Genomic DNA, 20,463 nt, shown 5'->3' with positions numbered 1-20,463 from the left:
AAACTCTAGAGATGGAACATTTGAAGCAAAGCTTCAAGGAGTTTACAGAGTAAAAAGGTTCAATGCTTGTAAATGCAGTAAACCACGTGACCGATGACAAACGATGCCTCTTCTTCTTCTTCTTATAATGGCGGTTGGCAAACAACTGAAGGAGGCATTACCGCCACCAACTGGTAAGGAGTGTGAACCACATGACATCTATACATACTTATACATACCCCTTCATACACTAAATCCTATTATACAACTAACACTGTTTAAAAAAATTAAATATAGCCTGATATCCTCTGTGTTCTGAATCTTTTGCAATAAATGAACAATGTCTAATTTCATTTTCATATTACTAAGTTTCCTAACCAACTTATTCCTCTGGACCTGATATTTCCTACAATGTAAAATAATATGTTCTATTGTCTCATCTTCCTCGCACTCACATTTCCCTGTTTGATCTTTTCCTTTTATAAATATAATAAGACGTGATATAATTGTCTCTTCTCTCCTGTTTCATTCTGTTTTTCTCATTTCTCCAATTCTCCTTTGTATTTTATAAAACCAGCATCCTTTCCTTTTTTCTTTCTATAACCTCTGCCACCTCTCTTCCATTTTATGTTTTATTATAGCCTTTACTTCTTTTACACTAAACCTAACATTAATGTCAACCATTATTCTATTGCCGCTCTTTTTAGCCATATTATCCACCATTTCATTCCCCTTAACCCCGTGACGTGCTGGAAGCCATACAAAAAAACTGTAAGCCCCATCATAATGATTCTATAAAGTGTTTGTTGTATTTCAATTAATATATTTGGTCAATTATCTGATTGACTATGTTGCAAACTGGCTAATGATGAACTAGAGTCTGAGCAAATGATTGATTTTAATGGTTTAACCTCTTCCACCCACTGAACTGTTAGAAGTAAAGCAAGCATTTCTCCTGTATAAACCGATGCTCCATCACTTACCCTTTTTCCTACTTTAATATTAAATTGTGGTACAAAAAAAGCTATTCCTATCGTATTTGGAGCATTTTTTGATGTATCACTATACATACAGGGGTTGGACAATGAAACTGAAACACCTGTCAATTTAGTGTGGAAGGTTTCATGGCTAAATTGGACCAGCCTGGTAGCCAGTCTTCATTGATTGCACATTGCACCAGTAAGAGCAGACTGTGAAGGTTCAATTAGCAGGGTAAGAGCACAGTTTTGCTCAAAATGTTGAAATGCACACAACATTATGGGTGACAGACCAGAGTTCAAAAGAGGACAAATTGTTGGTGCACGTCTTGCTGGCGCATCTGTGACCAAGACAGCAAGTCTTTGTGATGTATCAAGAGCCACAGTATCCAGGGTAATGTCAGCATACCACCAAGAAGGACGAACCACATCCAACAGGATTAACTGTGGACACAAAAGGAAGCTGTCTTAAAGGGATGTTCGGGTGCTAACCCAGATTGTATCCAAAAAACAAAACACCACGGCTGACCAAATCACGGCAGAATTAAATGTGCACCTCAATGTGAAACATGTATTGTTCTCTGATGAGTCCACCTTTACTGTTTTCCCCACATCCGGGAGAGTTACGGTGTGGAGAAGCCCCAAAGAAGCGTACCACCCAGACTGTTACATGCCCAGAGTGAAGCATCAGTGATGGTTTGGGCTGCCATATCATGGCATTCCCTTGACCCAATACTTGTGCTAGATGGGCGCATCACTGCCAAGGACGACCGAACTATTCTTGAGGACCATGTGCATCCAATGGTTCAAACATTGTATCCTGAAGGCGGTGCCATGTATCAGGATGACAATGCACCAATACACACAGCAAGACTAATGAAAGATTGGTTTGATGAACATGAAAGTGAAGTTGAACATCTCCCATGTCCTGCACAGTCACCAGATCTAAATATTATTGAGCAACTTTGGGGTGTTTTGGAGGAGTGAGTCAGGAAACGTTTTCCTCCACCAGTATCACGTAGTGACCTGGCCACTATCCTGCAAGAAGAATGGCTTAAAATCCCTCTGACCACTGTGCAGGACTTGTATATGTCATTCCCAAGACGAATTGACGCTATATTGGCCGCAAAAGGAGGCCTTACAACATACTAATAAATTATTGTGGTCTAAAACCAGGTGTTTCAGTTTCATTGTCCAACACCTGTATGTACATAGTTATAATACCGGTTTATGTATTCTTGTACAATATATTTATTCATGATAAACTTTTTTTTTTTTTTTCTAATAATGAAAAATCTATTTTTGCATCAGGAAGTTTCCAAGGTGGTATTGTAGGTAATGGAACTCTGATCTATATCTAATTTATCTAAATTAATTTCATTAGCTTTAGATTTCATTATCCATCCAAAGCTTTTTATTTTTTCCTTTTCCCAACATGTTGTAAGCACTTTTAATGTTGGATGGTCATTCCTTTGTCCTTGTAAATTTGCCCAATAATTCAAAGATAACTGGTCCCTTCTAAATTTAAGAGGCATTTCTCCCATTTCAACTTGTAATGCTGCTATCAAAGATGTTTTAAAAGCACCTGTATATATTCTTAAAGCTTGATATTGAATATAATTTAGCTTTTAGAGAGTTGGATCTGCTGCTGAATTATAAACTATGCACCCATAATCCAAGACTGACCTAATTAATCCAGTATAAATGGCTTTCAATGCCTTTCTATCAGTTCCCCCACTCGGCTACAATACCTCATTATATTTAACACCTTCCTACATTTATCTAATATTTTCTTAATGTGTATTCCCCATGTCATTCTTTCATCAACCCACAACCCAAGAAACTTAAATGTTTTAACTCTTTCCAACTCCTGATCATATCATTTCAACTTGATTTTTCATCAACTCTTTTCCGTGTAAAAACATTATTTTAGTTTTTTCCACAGAAAACTTAAAATCCCATTTATATGACCATTTTTCTACAACTGAAATTGCCCACTGAAGCTTCTTTACAATACATTTTTAATTCCTTCCCCTTTTCCACATTGCTCCATCATCAGCAAAAAGTGAAAATCCCATTCCACCCCTTACTTCCTTAAACACATCATTAATTATAACAGAAAATAATAACGGGCTTACTATGCTTCCCTGTGGTGTCCCATTTTCTATTCAATCTCTCAGAATCTTCCCTATCGTCACTTGTATTTTTCTTCCTTCTAAAAAATTCTCAAGCCATCTAAACATACAACCATTTATACCCATTCTTCTAATTTTCATTAATAACCCTTCCCTCCACATCATATCATATGCTCTTTCAGTATCAAAAAATACCGTATCAACACTCTCTTTATTCACTTGAGCCTTTCTAATCTTGTTATGGGAAAATTCTTTTAATGCTCTGACCTTCTTTTTACCTCTCTCACCTGTGACCTCTGTGTTTGGTTACTTAAGAGCAGATGGGCTCTAAATTCATTATCAGGAGTTTTGTGGTTAACACTCCGTGAGGTGTTGTATCCCAAGGGATGGTAGATGGGTGCCCTCATAAATAACTTTGTTACCTCTGACCCGGGGAGGGTCTAGGGGCTATATTTCAAAACTCTTTTTAAGTTGAGGTAACACCCACATATTGGTATAAATACTGTCTGTAAATTCTGTTCGGGGCTCTGCTTCACTGACTATGCTCAGTAACAGGGTCTTCAAATGCTGAATGCCTTTGAATAAACTTATAAAGACAAACTCCGGTCTTTCTCCTGTTAATGAGTTGAAGTGTCTCTCACTTTGATAAGAAAAATCCACAACAATTTTGGCGTCACGAACAGGATCCGACATGCCAGAGAAATCCATAGGAGGGGATAAGGATGCCTGGCCAGCATAAAGACTAAGTTTTCCTCAGTCCACCTCCATTTAACAGAGGGGAGTCCTGGTGAGTGTGTCTCCAGCATTCATCTACCTGCCTTATCAAGCAGATAAGATTAAGTAAAACAGAACTTAAATTTGTTCTTCACAACGCTTCCCATCAGCACAGCATGTCCACGGTCAATAAAAAGAATTGTAAACAACTTAACACCATTTCTCCACTAGCCAAGCATACTTCAGGCACAGGAAGAGACAAAACTAGCTGGTTAGGAGGACCAGCTCTGTCCTGGGCTGCCCACTTGACTTTGTGGAGGTGGTGGGTGAGAGGAGGATGTTAGCCAAGCTCACATCCATCATGGACATAACTTCTGACCCACTGCACCAGATGGTAGAGGAGCTGAGCAGCTCCTTCAGTGGCCGACTGAGACACCCTCAGTGAAGGAAGGAACTCCTTCATCCCCACCGCTGTTCGACTGTCCAATTCTACCATATAATAACTAATCACAGTCAATAACTACCACAAATCACCTCCACCATTAACTCTACATAAGTTATTGTTATTTTATTTCATTCTTTTATTACTACTTGTTTTTACACATTAACCTTGTTTCTAATTAGATTGCAAATGTTTTCATAACTATCTGCACCCTACCTTTGTGTTGCTAAGAGCTGCTGTAACAAGTTTATTTCTCCATTGTGAAATCAATAAAGTCAATCTTATCTTACCTCATTGTATCTTATCTTATCTTACACACACACACATATATATCTATATATATATATATATATATGTATGTATATATATATATATATATATATATATATACATATATACATATATATATATATATATGTATATATGTATATATATATATATATATATATATACATATATACATATTTTCGTTGTCCGATGAGCTAACCCCTACCTCCTACTTCCCTATGTCTAAAGGGATTGCTCAATCCAGCTCTCCATCCAACGACTTCCCTAAACCTGAAAGATTTTACTAAGCAGGTTTACTGAAAGTTTTGTTAAAGCTGGTGTTGGGAAATGACTCACCTAGTCTCTGACAGCCTTCATCCAAAGTCTCGCCCTTCTTCAACTGGAGGTCTGGATGACCGAGTAGCCTCTCACAGTCATCCACACCTTCGACAGTCACTTTTGTTCATGGCTGAAGGAATAGTTGAAGGAAACCCGGAGACATAAATGAGGTTGATTCAGGGTTTCCAGAAGCCTGAAACTTAGAGCAATCAGCTGTCCACCGATCAAGTTCACTTCTGTTGTCTGGATAAAAAGGCTTTAGATTAAATCAGATTCTTAATCTTGGCACAGTCCTTTCTGGGCTCACGGGTTGATCCTCCTTTTTAATGCAGTCGATCAGTGGGGCTGTGTCTCTGTTCCTTTTCCATCTAAGCTTCTTTTCTCCATCCGATCTTGTTAGCTGGTCTTTTGCGAGGAAACAACCCCGTTTCTGCTCTCAGCATTGTTTTAATAGCACTTGATGCCTTCACCGGTCAGGCCCTTATTAGGCTTCTTAGTTGACGGGTACCGTGAGGCCAAGCGTGCTGCGGCCCGGGCTGTGGCAGAGGCAAAAACACGGACCTGGGAGGAGTTCGGTGAGGCCATGGAGAAGGACTACTGGTTGGCCTCGAAGCGATTCTGGCAAACCGTCCGTCGCCTCAGGAGGGGGAAGCAGTGCTTCACCAACACTGTTTATAGTGGGGGCGGGAGACTGCTGACCTTGACTGTGGACATTATCGGGCGGTGGAAGGAGTACTTCGAGGATCTCCTCAATCCTGCCATCACGCATTCCCTGGTGGAAACAGAGGCTGGGGACTTGGGGTTGGACTCTTTCATCACCCAGGCTGAAAAAGCTCCGCGGTGGCAAGGCTTCGGGGGTGGATGAGATCCTTCTTATGAAGGGGGACCGGAGGGTGTGTTCCAACTACAGGGGGATCACACTCCTCAGCCTCCCTGGTAAGGCCTATGCCAGGGTATTGGAGAGGAGAGTCCAACCGATAGTCGAACCTCGGCTTCAGGAGGAGCAGTGTGGTTTTCATCCCGGCCGTGGAACACTGAACCAGCTCTATACCCTCTACAGGGTGCTCGAGGGTTCATGGGAGTTTGCCCAACCGGTTCACATGTGTTTTGTGGACCTGGAGAAGGCATTCGACTGTGTCCCTCGTGATGTTCTGTGGGGGGTGCTCCAGGAGTATGGAATCGGGGGCCCTTTACTAGGGGCCATCCGGTCCCTGTACGAGCGGAGCAGGAGTTTGGTCCGCATTGCCAGCACTAAGTCGGACCTGTTCCCAGTGCATGTTGGACTCCGGCAGGGCTGCCCTTTGTCACCGGTCCTGTTCATAACTTTTATGGACAGGATTTCTAGACGCAGCCACGGGCCAGAAGGGGTCTGGTTAGGGGACCAGTGGATTTCGTCTCTTCTTTTTGCAGATGACGTGGTCCTGCTGGCCCCCTCTAGCCAAGACCTACACCATGCGCTGTGGCGGTTCGCAGCTGAGTGTGAAGCGGCTGGGATGAGGATCAGCTCCTCCAAGTCCGAGGCCATGGTACTCGACCGGAAAAGGGTGGCTTGTCCTCTTCAGGTTGGAGGGGAGTTCCTACCTCAAGTGGAGGAGTTTAAGTATCTCGGGGTCTTGTTCACGAGTGAGGGAAGAATGGAGCGGGAGATCGACAGACGGATCGGTGTGGCTGCCGCAGTAATGGGGGCGCTGTGAAGAGAGAGCTGAGCCGAAAAGCAAAGCTCTCAATTTACTGGTCGGTCTACGTTCCTACCCTCACTTGGCCATGAACTTTGGGTCATGACCGAAAGAACGAGATCCCGGATACAAGCGGCTGAAATGAGCTTCCTCCGTAGGGTGGCCGGGAACTCCCTTAGAGATAGGGTGAGGAGCTCGGCCATCCGGGAGGGGCTCGGAGTAGAGCTGCTGCTCCTCCACATCGAGAGGAGCCAGTCGAGGTGGCTCGGGCATCTATACCGGATGCCTCCTGGACGCCTTCCTCGGGAGGTGTTCCAGGCATGTCCCACCGGGAGGAGGCCCAGGGGACGGCCCAGGACACGCTGGAGGGACTATGTCTCTCGGCTGGCCTGGGAACGCCTTGGGCTCCCCCTGGAGGAACTGGAGGAGGTGTCTGGAGAGAGGGACGTCTGGGCGTCTCTGTTGAGTCTGCTGCCCCTGCGACCCGGTCCCGGATAAGCAGAAGACGACGAGTACGAGTACGAGTTATTGCGCAACCTATTCAGCTCAGCTTCTTTATTATTGCTCAATACTTTAGTCATGGTCCTTGTGACCTACTGATTCTACTTCTCACCCTTGGAGATGCCAATAATAGCCACGCTGGTCTGTAGTCGCATCCTCCTGTCGCTTTCAGCATGCAGCTGGCTCTCGTCACTCCTTGTCATCCTCCAATTTTTTTCCTAATCTGCTCAGTTTTAAACTTTACACAGTATTACACATTTCATTCTTCAGCTTCCAGCATTTACTTTAAAACACATTTGCAAAACCATCACTTCATTCTCTTTATTCATGCTTTAATGTTATATTTCTTTCATATATAGCTGATTGAGAATGTCAAACCTTAATGTTTTTCCTCTAATTCTCAGTTCTTAACCACATTTCACTCATACATCTTATAACTTGTTAATCAAAGACTACTAATTTTATTCAATACATGTGAAAGAATATAAAATCATCATACATCATTTCTTTGGATATACTTGTTTATATTTTTGCAAAAGATAAGACAGATGGCACGTGGCTCCACACAGGCCTCTCCAGATGTATGGGGAGAACCAGATGGTCTGACCTGTAAGATGACCTACATGGAAACAAGGGACACTGGAGTGTACTGGTGTGAGTCCAGAGAGGGAGCAGCCAGCAGCAGCATCCAGCTCACTGTCTCTGGTAAGATCAGACTGTGGAGTTAGTGTTGATGAAGCTGTGTGGAAATGGATGAAATGCTGTAGTTTGTCTCTGTGTTGAGGTGGATCAGTGATCCTGCAGAGTCCTGTCCTCCCTGTGATGGAGGGAGATGACGTCACTCTGAGCTGTCAAACAAAGACTCCCTCCAACCTCTCACCTGCTTTCATTAAAGATGGCTCCCTCATCAGGACTGAGCCTGCAGGTCACATGACCCTCCACCATGTGACCAGCTCTGATGAAGGCCTCTACAAGTGTTTCATCAGTGGTGATGGAGAGTCTCCATCCAGCTGGATCTCTGTCTCAGGTCAGGAGGATTAAATTGTTTAACTGGTTTCAGGAGAAAATGTTTGGTAATTATTTAATATCTTTATTTCAGAGAAGCCATCAATCTCTTCTAGTACTGGAACCACTTCTAGTACTACAACCTCTTCTAATACTACAATCACTCCTCCACCTCCCTTCCAGTCTCTTTCCTGTGTGTTCCCGTCTCTTGTATGTGTGATTGTTGTGGTTTTACTGGTGATACTGGTTCCACTGGTGAGACGACACGTTCAGAGAAAATCTGAATGTGGGACAAACCTCCTTACTTAAAGTTTATACTAAAATAGTTTTAAAAGACTTACAGTAAATTGGTTTACGTTGTTTTATTTTAGGTGTTGGATGGGTGCGAGGACTTGTTATCACTCATGTAAAAACTTTGTGCTGCAAGGCACCTGCAGTCTGCTCTGTATCTCTGGTATGCAGCTTTCCCTGTGTGCTGTCCTCCCTCCTGTGTGTGAGATCACCGTTATCTATTTCCCATGAGAACCAGCCTCCTTTCGGCCTCACACACACACATACACCCTGTCTGAACCGTCTGTTGAACTGTGCATATAAATAAAGAGATAGGGTGTCAAAACTTGGTAGTTGCACTGCAAAGTGGGCTACCCTTGTCACAAGTAAAACTGACTCTGTATCGTTCTTACCTCTGAGTTGACTAAATAATACCTAACAATAGGTAATCAACAAGTCGGAGGGGAAAATATTAATTACACTGACATCAACATTTCACATAATCGACGACAGAAAAACAAATCAAATGAAGGTAAAAAATGTGTCTGTGTCCTTGGTTTTGTTTTGTGGGATTTTCCATCTATAATGAATGATTTAGATGGATGACAGGAAACCCGTACTTTTACTGAGGTCCTGTTGGGTAGAAGCTAAAATATCATCTGTAGAACTAGAATTAAATAAGTTTTACAACTCTGCCACCTTTAGCTGAAATTAACTGTTTTACAAACAGACATTTTAAGGATAGTTTTACATTATAAGAGCTTTTTGAAAAGTAACATACCAGCTATCCATGTCACATATAAATAACACATCATGGCTACAACTCTAAATGTTTCATTTTATCACTGGAATGATTGTTACAACGAGACATCGGTTCCACCTCAACCAGAGTATTTTCTGTGGATCAAACCTGTGATGGTTTAACTTTTACACACAATGGACCTTTATTACCAGAAGTCACAACATGCTAACACATGAGCAGATGTTTTTAATTAGCGCCACTTGGTTTAAAAAGATCTCATGAAGATGGTTGGTCCTCTTTAATATTATAATCTAAGTTACCATGACAACAATGTTATTAATAAATGAACTTATTAAACTATTTTTATCTGAACATGATATATTAATTCATGCACAGTCAGCCTTTAGACATGGCCAAAGCACAATAACCATGACAACTGTCCTAAATAACATTCTTATTGCTCTGAACATGAAATCATGTGCTGCATTTTCTGTAGATGAATCTAAAGCATCGGATTCTGTAGATCATAGCCTTCTCTAAGAAGGTCTTCAACAGATGGACATTAGTACCTCTGTACTGAACTGGCTTTCCAACTAACTTAGAGAACCCAGTGAGAGTTTCCAGATAAAAACAACCCTGCAGCTTTGGAGATACATGGTTGGTTCTTTATCTAAATAGTGATGAGATAGATCTAGGTCCAACTATGGTTCATTATTATGCAGATGATGGTAGTTATACAGCGACATCATCCTTACAAGTAGCAATAGACTACATTCAGTGTGCATTTGACCTTTCTCAAAGTTCTTTGGCCAAACTAAAAGTGGTAATTAATACTATAGTATTATATTGGTAGGTTCATGTAAAGAATTAGGAAAAACTGCTTCCCAAACAGTTCCTGCTTATGAATGGAATGACCTGCAGAACGTACTTCATTACCTTCACCTAGTCATTTTAAACAACTTTTAAAGACAGGTTTGAAGAAGAGAGTCACGGATTTAATTAACTTGTTAATTAAACTCAAGACGTTCTTGTTGCAGTGTTAACTGTCTCAGTGCAGCCTCGTCTTGTGTTTTCCAGTCTATGTAGATGTAAAAGAAATGTTTGCTTCCTTGGCTAAAAGAAGATAAATTGTGTCTCAATAGAAAATTCTGTTCAGGACAAATTTGTTCTAAAGTGCTGCAAACAACCACACTTGAAGAACAAGATTAATCCAATGCTTCTGTATCAGGACAGAGGGAAGTCAGGATGAGGAAACATCAGTGATGTATTCAGATTTAAACTTGTCCTAATGAGATGGACACCTTATGAAAAGTTCCACTTTTGTCTCGTCAGTTCATAAAATATTTTCCTTGGGGGCCCAAAAAGATGTTAGACGGGTCTTTGTGTTTTTGGTCAGTAGTGGTTCTGGCTGTGGAACTCTCCCCTGAAGGCCATTTTTATAATTACTTCTGAACCACAAATACTTAACTTAACTGAGGCAAGTACTTTTGTGGCCTTCTGGATGACTCGTTTTTGCTCTAGCAGAGTAGATTTGGTAGGTCAGCCTCTACTGGGAAGGTTCTCCACTGTTCTATGTTTTCTCCATTTGTGGATAATGGATCTTCCTGTGGTCCTCTGGAGTCCCAGGCCCTCAGACATGGCTCTCTAACCCTTTCTAGACTGATAGATGTCAGAGACTCTGTTTCTCATCTGTTCTTGCATTTCTTTAGATCAGGAATAATTATTTGTGTTATGACAACTGTCCTATGACTGTCCCCTCTTTGAACCGCCACCTTAACGTGGTGGAGGGGCTTGAGTGCTCGAATGATCCTAGAGGCTATGTTGTCTGTGGCTTAAATGCCCCTGGTAGGGTATCCCATGGCAAACAGGCTCTAGGTGACGGGTCAGACAAAGAGCGGTTCAAGAACCCCTCATGACGACTACAAAATCGAGGCACGTGACGTCGACCGGTACGGCGGAGCCGGGGTCCCACCCTGGAGCCAGGCCTGGGGTAGGAGAGCGCCTGGTGGCTGGGTTGCTCCTTGCGGGACCCGGCCGGGCCAAGCCCGAACGAGAGACGCGAGACCATCCCCCAGTGGGCCCACCACCTGCAGGGGGAACCGTGAGGGACCGGTGCAAAGAGGATTGGGCGGCGGACGTAGGTGGAGACCTTGGCGGCCTGATCCCCGGATGCTTAGGCTGGCTCTAGGGACGTGGAATGTCACCTCGCTGGGAGGGAAGGAGCCTGAGCTTGTGCGGGAGGTCGAGAGATATCGACTAGAAAAAGTCGGGCTCGCCTCCACGCACAACGTGGGCTCTGGAGCCCATCTCCTCGAGAGGGGCTGGACTCTCTTCTACTCTGGAGTGGCCCACCACGGGGAGAGCCGGCGGGCTGGGGTGGGTTTGCTTGCCGCCCCCCAGCTCAGCCGTCTCGTGTTGGGGTTTACCCCAGTGGATGAGAGGGTCGCATCCCTGCACCTTCGGGTTGGGGAGAGGTCTCTGACTATCATTTCGGCCTACGGGCCGAGTGGTAGTGCGGAGTACCCAGCCTTCTTGGCGTCCCTGTCGGGGGTGCTGGATAGTGCCCCTCCTGGGGACTCCATTATTCTGCTGGGGGACTTCAACGCCCACGTGGGAAACGACAGTGACACCTGGAGAGGCGTGATCGGGAGGAATGGCCTCCCTGATCTGAATCCGAGCGGTGTTTTGTTATTGGACTTCTGTGCTAGTCACGGATTGTCCATAATGACCACCATGTTCAAACATAAGGGTGTCCATCAGTGCACTTGGCACCAGGATACCCTAGGCAGAAGGTCAATGATCGACTTTGTTGTCGTATCATCAAACCTTCGGCCGCATGTTTTGGACACTCGGGTGAAGGCTGAGCTGTCCACTGATCACCACCTGGTGGGGAGTTGGATCCGCTGGGGGAGGAGAAAGCCGGACAGACTTGGCAGGCCCAAGCGCATAGTGAGAGTCATCTGGGGACGTCTGGCAGTCCCCTTGGCCAGGGATGTATTCAACTCTCACTTCCGGGAGAGCTTTGACCAGATTCTGAGGGATGTTGGAGACATAGGGTCTGAGTGGACCATGTTCTCCGCATCTATTGTCGATGCTGCTGCCCGTAGCTGCAGTTGTAAGGTCTGCGGTGCCTGTCGTGGCAGCAATCCCCGAACCTGGTGGTGGACACCGGCAGTAAGGGATGCTGTCAAGCTGAAGAAGGAGTCCTATCGGCTGTGGTTGGCTTGTGGGACTCCTGAGGCGGCTGACGGGTACTGTGGGGCCAAGCGTGCCCCGGCCCGGGCGGTGGCAGAGGCAAAAACTCGAACCTGGGAGGAGTTCAGTGAGGCCATGGAGAAGGACTACCGGTTGGCCCCGAAGCAATTCTGGAACTGAAAACTGCGATAGAGAGAAGTGATCCATAGTGTTTCCGCGAGGAATGAACAGAATGAGGGTGTCTTTGTATAGCGAGACACTGCTGAAAAACAAAGCTGATTGACATGGTGCAGGTGGGCCACATGAAGCTGATTGCTTAACAGAGACAGAGAGTGAAACCAAAGCATGGCAGGAACTAAATATTATTATAAATAATCAAACCTAAGAAACATAGCAATATAAACATAATCCAGAAGCAATATGAACAGAATGCAACAATCAGAAGAAACCAAAACATAACACCACCTCTAAAACAATAAACAGAAGCAGTATCCAAAACTCAACTGTGAGAAACATAAGAGGAAAAACCCACAACCAAAAACCAAACACCCCCAAATCATGCCAAAAATGATTCGTTTAGTGAGGAGCTTGAAGTTCCTGTGACACAAAATTTCATGATAAATCCAATTACATTTATGGAAAAGAAACATTGATACAATATTTTAAAAGGTAAATTCATGCCACTGAAATAAATGGTGGTTGAGAAATAGGGTCATAAATTTCACCAAAAAGGCAATTCCAGATTCAGTTCAATTCAGTTTATTTATATAGCGCCAATTCACGACACATGTCGTCTCAAGGCACTTCACAAAGTCAGGTACATACATTCCAATTAATCCTAACCATTGAACAGTGCAGTCAGATTCAGTCAGATGACTCCTTTGTGATTTTGTTGCGCTCTTTTATGACGTCAGAGGGGAACCTCTGCAGATAAACTGACTGCTGCTCTGGACCGGACTGGAACGGAGCAAATACAGTGTGGTTACAGTAAAAATGGCACTGAGTGAAACAACCGGAGGTGAAGCTGAGCATCATGGAGCAGCAGCAGTGACACAAGGGATGATTCAAGATCTGAAGACACTACCTGGTCTAATTTTTTTAACTTTATATTAGAATCTTTAGAGAAACATTTATTTAAAAATATTGTATGTGCCTGTAATGTATCTTATTTTAATAATAATAATAATAATTTCAGATTTTAATTATTAACAATAACTGCTGATATCGAAATGTACTTTTACAACAAGGAAGTATTATAACCAGCTGAGCCTTGATCCGTTTAGCAACAGCAGCAACAACCTTTTCTTAGGCGATCTTTTCCCATCAGATGCTCTGAACAACATGGCTATAGACTCTGCGTCATCATTCTCCATCTGTAACATATCCTGACCTCTGACATAATTTGTTTGGTGAATTCAGAGGTTTCTTGTTCAAAGCAGTTTGATGAGACTCCAATCAAAACTAGCTGTTCTTGGTGGGACCAGACCATCTGTCCCTCCTCTGTTTTCCAGCTCTGATCCAGGCAGCTCTGATCCTCTTCACTTCAGGAAAGTAGTGCAGACTAACGGCTGCTGTCGTAGTATTGCTGCCACCACCAGCTATGCACCGTTTCACCATATTAACGCCGTTTTTAACGCAACTTTGCTTCTACCTGAACCGTTTTTTTGTTTACGCTCACAGAATGAATGACCAGAGACCCCCCCTCTGATATCACTTCCTGGCAACTTTGGACTTGGAAAATTTAACAACAAAATATGCCTATTTTGTCTCACAATTGTCTTTAATCGCATCTTTAATGCTAATATGATATCAATGGCTGCCCAATTTCTTAAATATTAAGATATTTCCTTTTAATATTTGCATTTGAGTGAAAAGTGTGTCACAGGCACTTTAATGAGGTTAGGACTGATTGTAAAGTTGAACTGTAGAAACAAAAAGGTTAAAGACAAATAAGAGATCATTCAGAAACATTTACCAGGATCTTCACTTGCACAACAACCAGAGCTTTCAAAGTTGTTCTTTAGTCCTTTTCTTCTGTTTCATAGATGCACAGATGTTAAAGAGGAAGTGAAACCTGATCTTGTAGCTACCAGCAGGCTGACACTGGTTGGGCCTCTCACTGTGGTCTAATCTTAGTGGTTGTTGATTCGGCTCAAGCTTTGAGAGCATTGTTATTTTCTACTTTATGGTGAAATGTTTCATCTCTGAAAATAGTCATGAAGCTTGTGGTCTGCTTCTTAGTTTAAGATACATTTCCATGACTTATTTAGTGACTTGCTGCAAAGGTGTCAAGTTACAAACAACTAAACGCTGCTGTTTATCAATTCTTCTTCAAAATGGTATATAAACTGTTTTTAATCTAATGTGGCATCTCAACAGCAGTTGTAGTATACAGTACAGTAATGAATGTTTGTTTGCAGTGAGTGACCCATGTGCAGTGTACTCACCTGTGGAGACAAATAACGTTAGATAAGGACAGAACATCAGCGGAAGCAGAACCAGAGTCAAACTCTCTAAATCTATAGCTGCATAAATAATTATCTGCTTCTTGCTTTAAACACTGTGATTAAATGGCCAATTGTGACTCCTAGAGCCAGATGATAAACTGATCTGTTCTCAATCAAACTGTTTATCTAAAAAGGCAGATCATATGCATTTCTTCCCCAGAACTATGAATTCCTGTTTATTTTTTCTTTCACGAGTTTCCAAGCATGATTTCAATTCCAGTTCTTACCGATGCACTGATACATAAAACGATCAGCCACCAGGATAACTGAGCTCCTTACCGTGTCTCTAAGAATGAAGCGCCACCGTGCAACCTGAAAAACATGTATTTAAAAATATTTCTCAATAAATCCCTTATTATTAAATGAAGGAAGTAAAATTTTATTTGAATACTAATTTAATTTCAGATAATAGTTGACTTGTAATAATTTAAGCAACTTTTGAAATCTATCTTACTAAACTTTTCAGTTTTCATGTTTTCTTTATAATTTCAATATTTACTTTTTCATATTTGCTGAAATGCATCATTACTATAATTATGTCTACTTCTACAAGAACATGAACTTTGATGACATCCTCCAGTCTATGAGGTCCAGTTTGTTGATGGACCAAACGTTGCCAGCAACAGCAACTTTAACTCCTCTGTAAACATCTTCCTCAAGGTTTAGGAGTTTCTTCATAGTTATAAGAGGAAACCAGAACTGCAGCCTCTGCTCTTATTCATCCCAAAGGTGTTCAAGAAGGTTGATGTCAGGACTCTGCAGACCTATCAAGGTTCTCTACACCTGCAGCCATGGAAGTGATTGGACCACCAGAACTCACAGATTTTGTGCTGTGATCCAATACTTTTAGCTATATGGTGTACCTGTTGGTAGGAACAGGGTGTTTGATCCTAGTTATTCTTGTCTTTATGTTTAATGATTCATAGTTAATCCTTCTCTGTATTTCTACAGAGCTTCCAGTGGTTACACTAGTTATCTTCTCACGCTGCACCAAAGAGCACTATAGATGGTTTTTCATGTGTTCCCAAACTGTGAGAAGATAACTGAAGCCTCTTTTAGCTGCTACCAGCAGACTGAGACTGGTCAGGCTGTGGTTTGGTCTTCATAGATGTTGACTCTGTTCAAACCTCAGAAACTATTTGCTTCTTATTTTGATGTGAATGTGTCTCACTGAGCAACAAAGGTGAGAAACTTTGTGGTTTCCACTGCTGAGCTTCAGATAAACTCTCCCTGACACTCCTGGTGAAGATGAGGAGAAGCTTGCTGCTGAAGCCCATCTGCTTCAAGGTTTCATGTGTCGTGCTCTCAGTGATGGTGTTCTGCAGACCTTGGTGGTAATAAGTGGTTATTTATGCTACTGTTGCATTTCTAGCATCTGGAACCAGTCTGTCTGTTCTCTTCTGACCACTGAAATCAACCAGACATTCTTCATCCAAACATCTGTGGCTCACTTGAATTTGTTGAAGAGGCGTGTCAACGATGAGAGCCGTACAACTTCCAAAGACTTGAGGTACTCTGGGCGGATGTCATCCACCCCCGAAGCCCTGCTATTTAACCACCTCGGTGACTTCAGCCTGGGTGATGAAAGAGTCCAACCCCGAGTCCCCAGCTTCTGTTTCCACCAGGGAATGCGTGATGGCAGGATTGAGGATATCCTCGAAGTACTCCTTCCATCGCCCAATAATGTCCCCAGTCGAGGTCAGCAGCTCCCCACCCCCACTGTAAACAGTGTTGGTGAAGCACTGCTTCCCCCTCCTGAGGCGCCGGACGGTTTGCCAGAATCGCTTCGGGGCCAACCAGTAGTCCATCTCCATGGCCTCACCGAACTCCTCCCAGGTCCGAGTTTTTGCCTCTTCCACCGCCTGGCCGTGGCACGCTTGGCCCCACGGTACCCGTCAACCGCCTCAGGAGTTCCACAAGCCAACCACAGCCAATAGGACTCCTTCATCTTGACAGTGTCCCTTACTGCCGGTGTCCACCACTGGGTTCGGGGATTGCCGCCACGACAGGCACTGCAGACCTTACGGCCGCAGCTACGGGCGGCAGCATCAACAATAGATGCGGAGAACATGGTCCAATCGGACTCTATGTCTCCAACATCCCTCGGAATCTGGTCAAAGCTCTCCTGGAGGTAGGAGTTGAATACATCCCTGGCCAAGGGGTCCGCCAGACGTTCCCAGCAGACCCTCACTATGCGCTTGGGCCTGCCAAGTCTGTCCGGCTTTCTCCTCCCCCAGCGGATCCAACTCACCACCAGGTGGTGACCAGTGGACAGCTCAGAGCCTCTCTTCTCCCAAGTGTCCAAAACATGCGGCCGAAGGTCTGATGATACGACAACAAAGTCGATCATTAACCTCCTGCCTGGGGTGTCCTGGTGCCAAGTGCACAGATGGACACCCTTATGTTTGAACATGGTGTTCATTATGGACAATCCGTGACTAGCACAGAAGTCCAATAACAAAACACCACTCGGATTCAGATCGGGGAGGCCATTCCTGCCGATCACGCCTCTCCAGGTGTCACTGTCGTTTCCCACGTGGGCGTTGAAGTTCCCCAGCAGAATAATGGAGTCCCCGGGAGGGGGACTATCCAGCACCCTGACAGGGATGCCAAGAAGGCCGGGTACTCCGCACTACCACTCGGCCCGTAGGCTGAAATGATAGTCAGAGACCTATCCCCAACCCGAAGGCGCAGGGATGCGACCCTCTCATCCACTGGGGTAAACCCCAACACGAGACGGCTGAGCTGGGGGGTGACAACCAAACCCACCCCAGTCCGAGGCCATGGTTCTCGACTGGAAAAGAGTGGCTTGTCTTCTTCAGGTTGGAGGGGAGTTCCTGCCTCAAGTGGAGGAGTTTAAGTATCTTGGAGTCTTGTTCACGAGTGAGGGAAGAATGGAGCGGGAGATCGACAGACGGATTGGTGCAGCTGCCACAGTAATCGGGGCGCTGTGCCGGTCCGTTGTGGTGAAGAGAGAGCTGAGCCGAAAAGTGTTAGGAATTAATTAGTCAAACTCAGAGGGAAGAAGAAACGACACAGAGTCTTTGTTAATCTTGCACAAGAGGTAGCCTGCTCTCTACAGTGAGAAGAACTACAAAAAGTTGGCATGCTCTTCCTTTATTTATATGCTGGTTCAAACACAGTTCAACAGACATTTAGGGTGTGTGTGTGTCTGTGGGGGTGTGAAGAGTTATGGTGTGTGTGTTTGTTCTTCTACAGAGAGGGAGTAGAGACTGGCACAGGCAGTCCCAGTGTGTTGCAGATGGAAGCATAACTCACCTCTACTCCATCCCCCTTTCTGTGACATGAAAGAAGAAAGAGCACTTTGTACAGACATATGAGTGATAAACAATACAAAAGTTTTCAAACCCTAACAGTCCCTCCTTTTTTATCACGAATAAAGTCATGATTAGAACCTGTAAAAGAAAACACTCTGTGTGAGTGAAAACCCACGGACGGAAAGCAGATTATATTGTGGGAAAAATACTCACACGCCCCTCCGCCCAAGGTGACCACCAACCATGGTAGAGTACAATAATAATAAAACAATGTAATAAATCAAAGAAAACAAAATGTAAAAAAAGTAAAAGAATTAAAACAAGCCTTGTTCATGTCATCATTGTACTTTTTCTCATTTCCCTTAAATTGCAACTTCTTTCGATTTTGTGTTATAAAGTCATTTTATGAAGTACAATTATGAGTACACTCAGGCGTCAAAGATATCATCATAAGAGTAGTGGTCTTTATTTTGTAGCTCGGTAAAATAAACCTTTTCTGTGTCATCATAGTCATCTGTTTTTGTGTTCAGTGTGGTGTCAACTTGAATCAATGCTGTATATGCGACTGTGACTGATTGAGTTACTATCCTTTTTTACCATGTATTTGCAACATGGGATAATACATATTGACAAGGTGCACAGGATGATCAGGAATGCTGCTATGGCAAATAAGAAAATTTTAACCCAATTCATCCATCCCCTTTGGAGCATCCAGTCTAGCCAAGAGGAGCTGGGAGTCGGGTGGTCGTGTGTCATGACGTTTTGCAGGTTATTCAGTGCTCCTGTTATATTTGAGGAATGTATATTATCTGGCATATATGTACAACAGGTGTTGTTCAGCAAAACGCAAACGCCCCCCGTTGATGCTGTTAGAATATCCAAAGCCATGTGGTTCTGAATTATCATGGCTCGCATAGCGCTCATTTCTGTGTTTTGGCCCTCTTCTACTATTATGGAGTTATTCAAAAACAGCCCTAATCGGTAGCTTAAAATTTCCACACGCAGCATTAGTTTGCCCACACCTAGCCAAGGAAGGAGAGATAGTATCATTTTATTATCTTTTGGCCAAACCTTAAATTCATCCGGGACATTAGTTCCCCAGACAGAGTCGTGTGGTTTAATTTCTATGTGTCTCTTTAGCCTTTTGGAGAACGTGGGTATCATCGTTACCTTACTGAGTATTATAGTGTGGTCAGATGTGAAAACTGGAGCACACACCCCATACCAATTCGGGGGTAGTATGAAATAAGCGTTATTCCCGCATAACCAAGCTACGCCCTCAACCCAGTATGTTCCGTTTTGGTTGTTATTACCATTGGGGACCCATGTGCCTCCACACTGCGTGGTGTTACCCATATAGATAGAAGAATCATTTTCTTTTTTTCTACTCAAACAATCGTGGTGGAATGTGTTTCCGTTGGCATGTGCTTCGAATGGTGTGGCTCTTCCCTTATTACTGATGTGCAGAGGCTGCCATTTACGTGGGTCACATGCATATGCAAGAGAATTGTTGTAATATGTGTATGTTTTGTTGTCCTTACCAACCATTTGGATGCCTTCTCCTTCTGTCAGGTTTTGACCGGGAATAATGAAATATGTAAGCTTCGCATACCCCCAGAGTCCTATTGAAAAGGCACAGGCTGCTTCTGTGAAAATCATTTTTCTCACATACACTGTAGGGCCCTGGGAATGAACTGGCATGATAGAATGTCATGATGTAGGGTTGTTTGGTTTTTGGTTTCAGGTTTTTTCTTATGTTTTTCACAGTTACGGTTTTGACTCGTTCTTTTGTTATTATTCTTCTTAGATTTTGAATCATGCTTCTGTTATTTTCCTGGTCATGCTTTAGTTTTGTCGTCTTGTTCATGTTTTGTCAAGTTTGGTTTTCGGATCTGGTTATGCTTTAGCTTCATGTTTTTCTAGTTTGTTTACTAGAGTCTCTGTTTTTCAGCCATGTTTTGTTCTGTCTGTCAATTAAGTTTATTCGGTTCACCTGTCCAAGTTAATCTGTCTCCTTGCTCCACCTGTACCATGCTCCATTTATACACACCTGTTCAGATGGTCATTGCGGAAACATCTTTCACTCTCATGCTCATGTCTAGCTCTCTAACCAAGTCTTGTCTTTTTTTTTATCATGCCATGCCTGTCTTGCCTGCCTGTTTGTTTTGTTCCTGCCTCCTGCTGAGTGAGTTTTTGTAATTAAACCTTTTCTTCACTTACCATCACGCTGCCTGCTCGTCTGCATTCTGAGGTCCAATATCAAGTTAACCGTGACAGAACCGTGACAATAGAACATACATAACAGTCTGTTTTATTTTGTGCTTTAGCTGTTTCATACACATAACGATACCAATAGTTCTGCAGAAACAGATGTCCTCCTCCTTTCTTTAGGGGTCTGAGATGAGAGCTGTCCGGTGTCCATCTGTTCTCGTGTGA

The 20,463-nt window shown here is 43.4% G+C and overlaps 1 protein-coding gene across 2 annotated transcripts; it reads left to right on the top strand.

The window, feature by feature from the left end:
• Nucleotides 1–42: 42 nt before the first annotated feature.
• On the top strand, nt 43–19,833 carry LOC124880610 (Fc receptor-like protein 4). Of its 2 annotated transcripts, none has more exons than XM_047385885.1 (4): nt 43–173; nt 7,570–7,735; nt 7,815–8,057; nt 17,969–19,833. In XM_047385885.1, exons 2-4 carry the CDS (start codon nt 7,579–7,581, stop codon nt 17,977–17,979), a joined length of 411 nt encoding a protein of 136 aa, XP_047241841.1. In that variant the 5' UTR covers nt 43–173; nt 7,570–7,578; the 3' UTR covers nt 17,980–19,833. The 2 variants fall into 2 exon arrangements, with proteins under 2 accessions (XP_047241841.1, XP_047241840.1); XM_047385884.1 differs by lacking the exon at nt 17,969–19,833 and adding an exon at nt 8,130–8,798.
• The last annotated feature ends 630 nt before the right edge of the window (nt 19,834–20,463 follow it).

Source organism: Girardinichthys multiradiatus, chromosome 14 (genome assembly GCF_021462225.1).
Source record: "Girardinichthys multiradiatus isolate DD_20200921_A chromosome 14, DD_fGirMul_XY1, whole genome shotgun sequence".
NCBI lineage: Eukaryota > Metazoa > Chordata > Actinopteri > Cyprinodontiformes > Goodeidae > Girardinichthys > Girardinichthys multiradiatus.
Note: the sequence above shows the minus strand (reverse complement) of the source record. Positions and strands in the feature narration are given on the sequence as shown.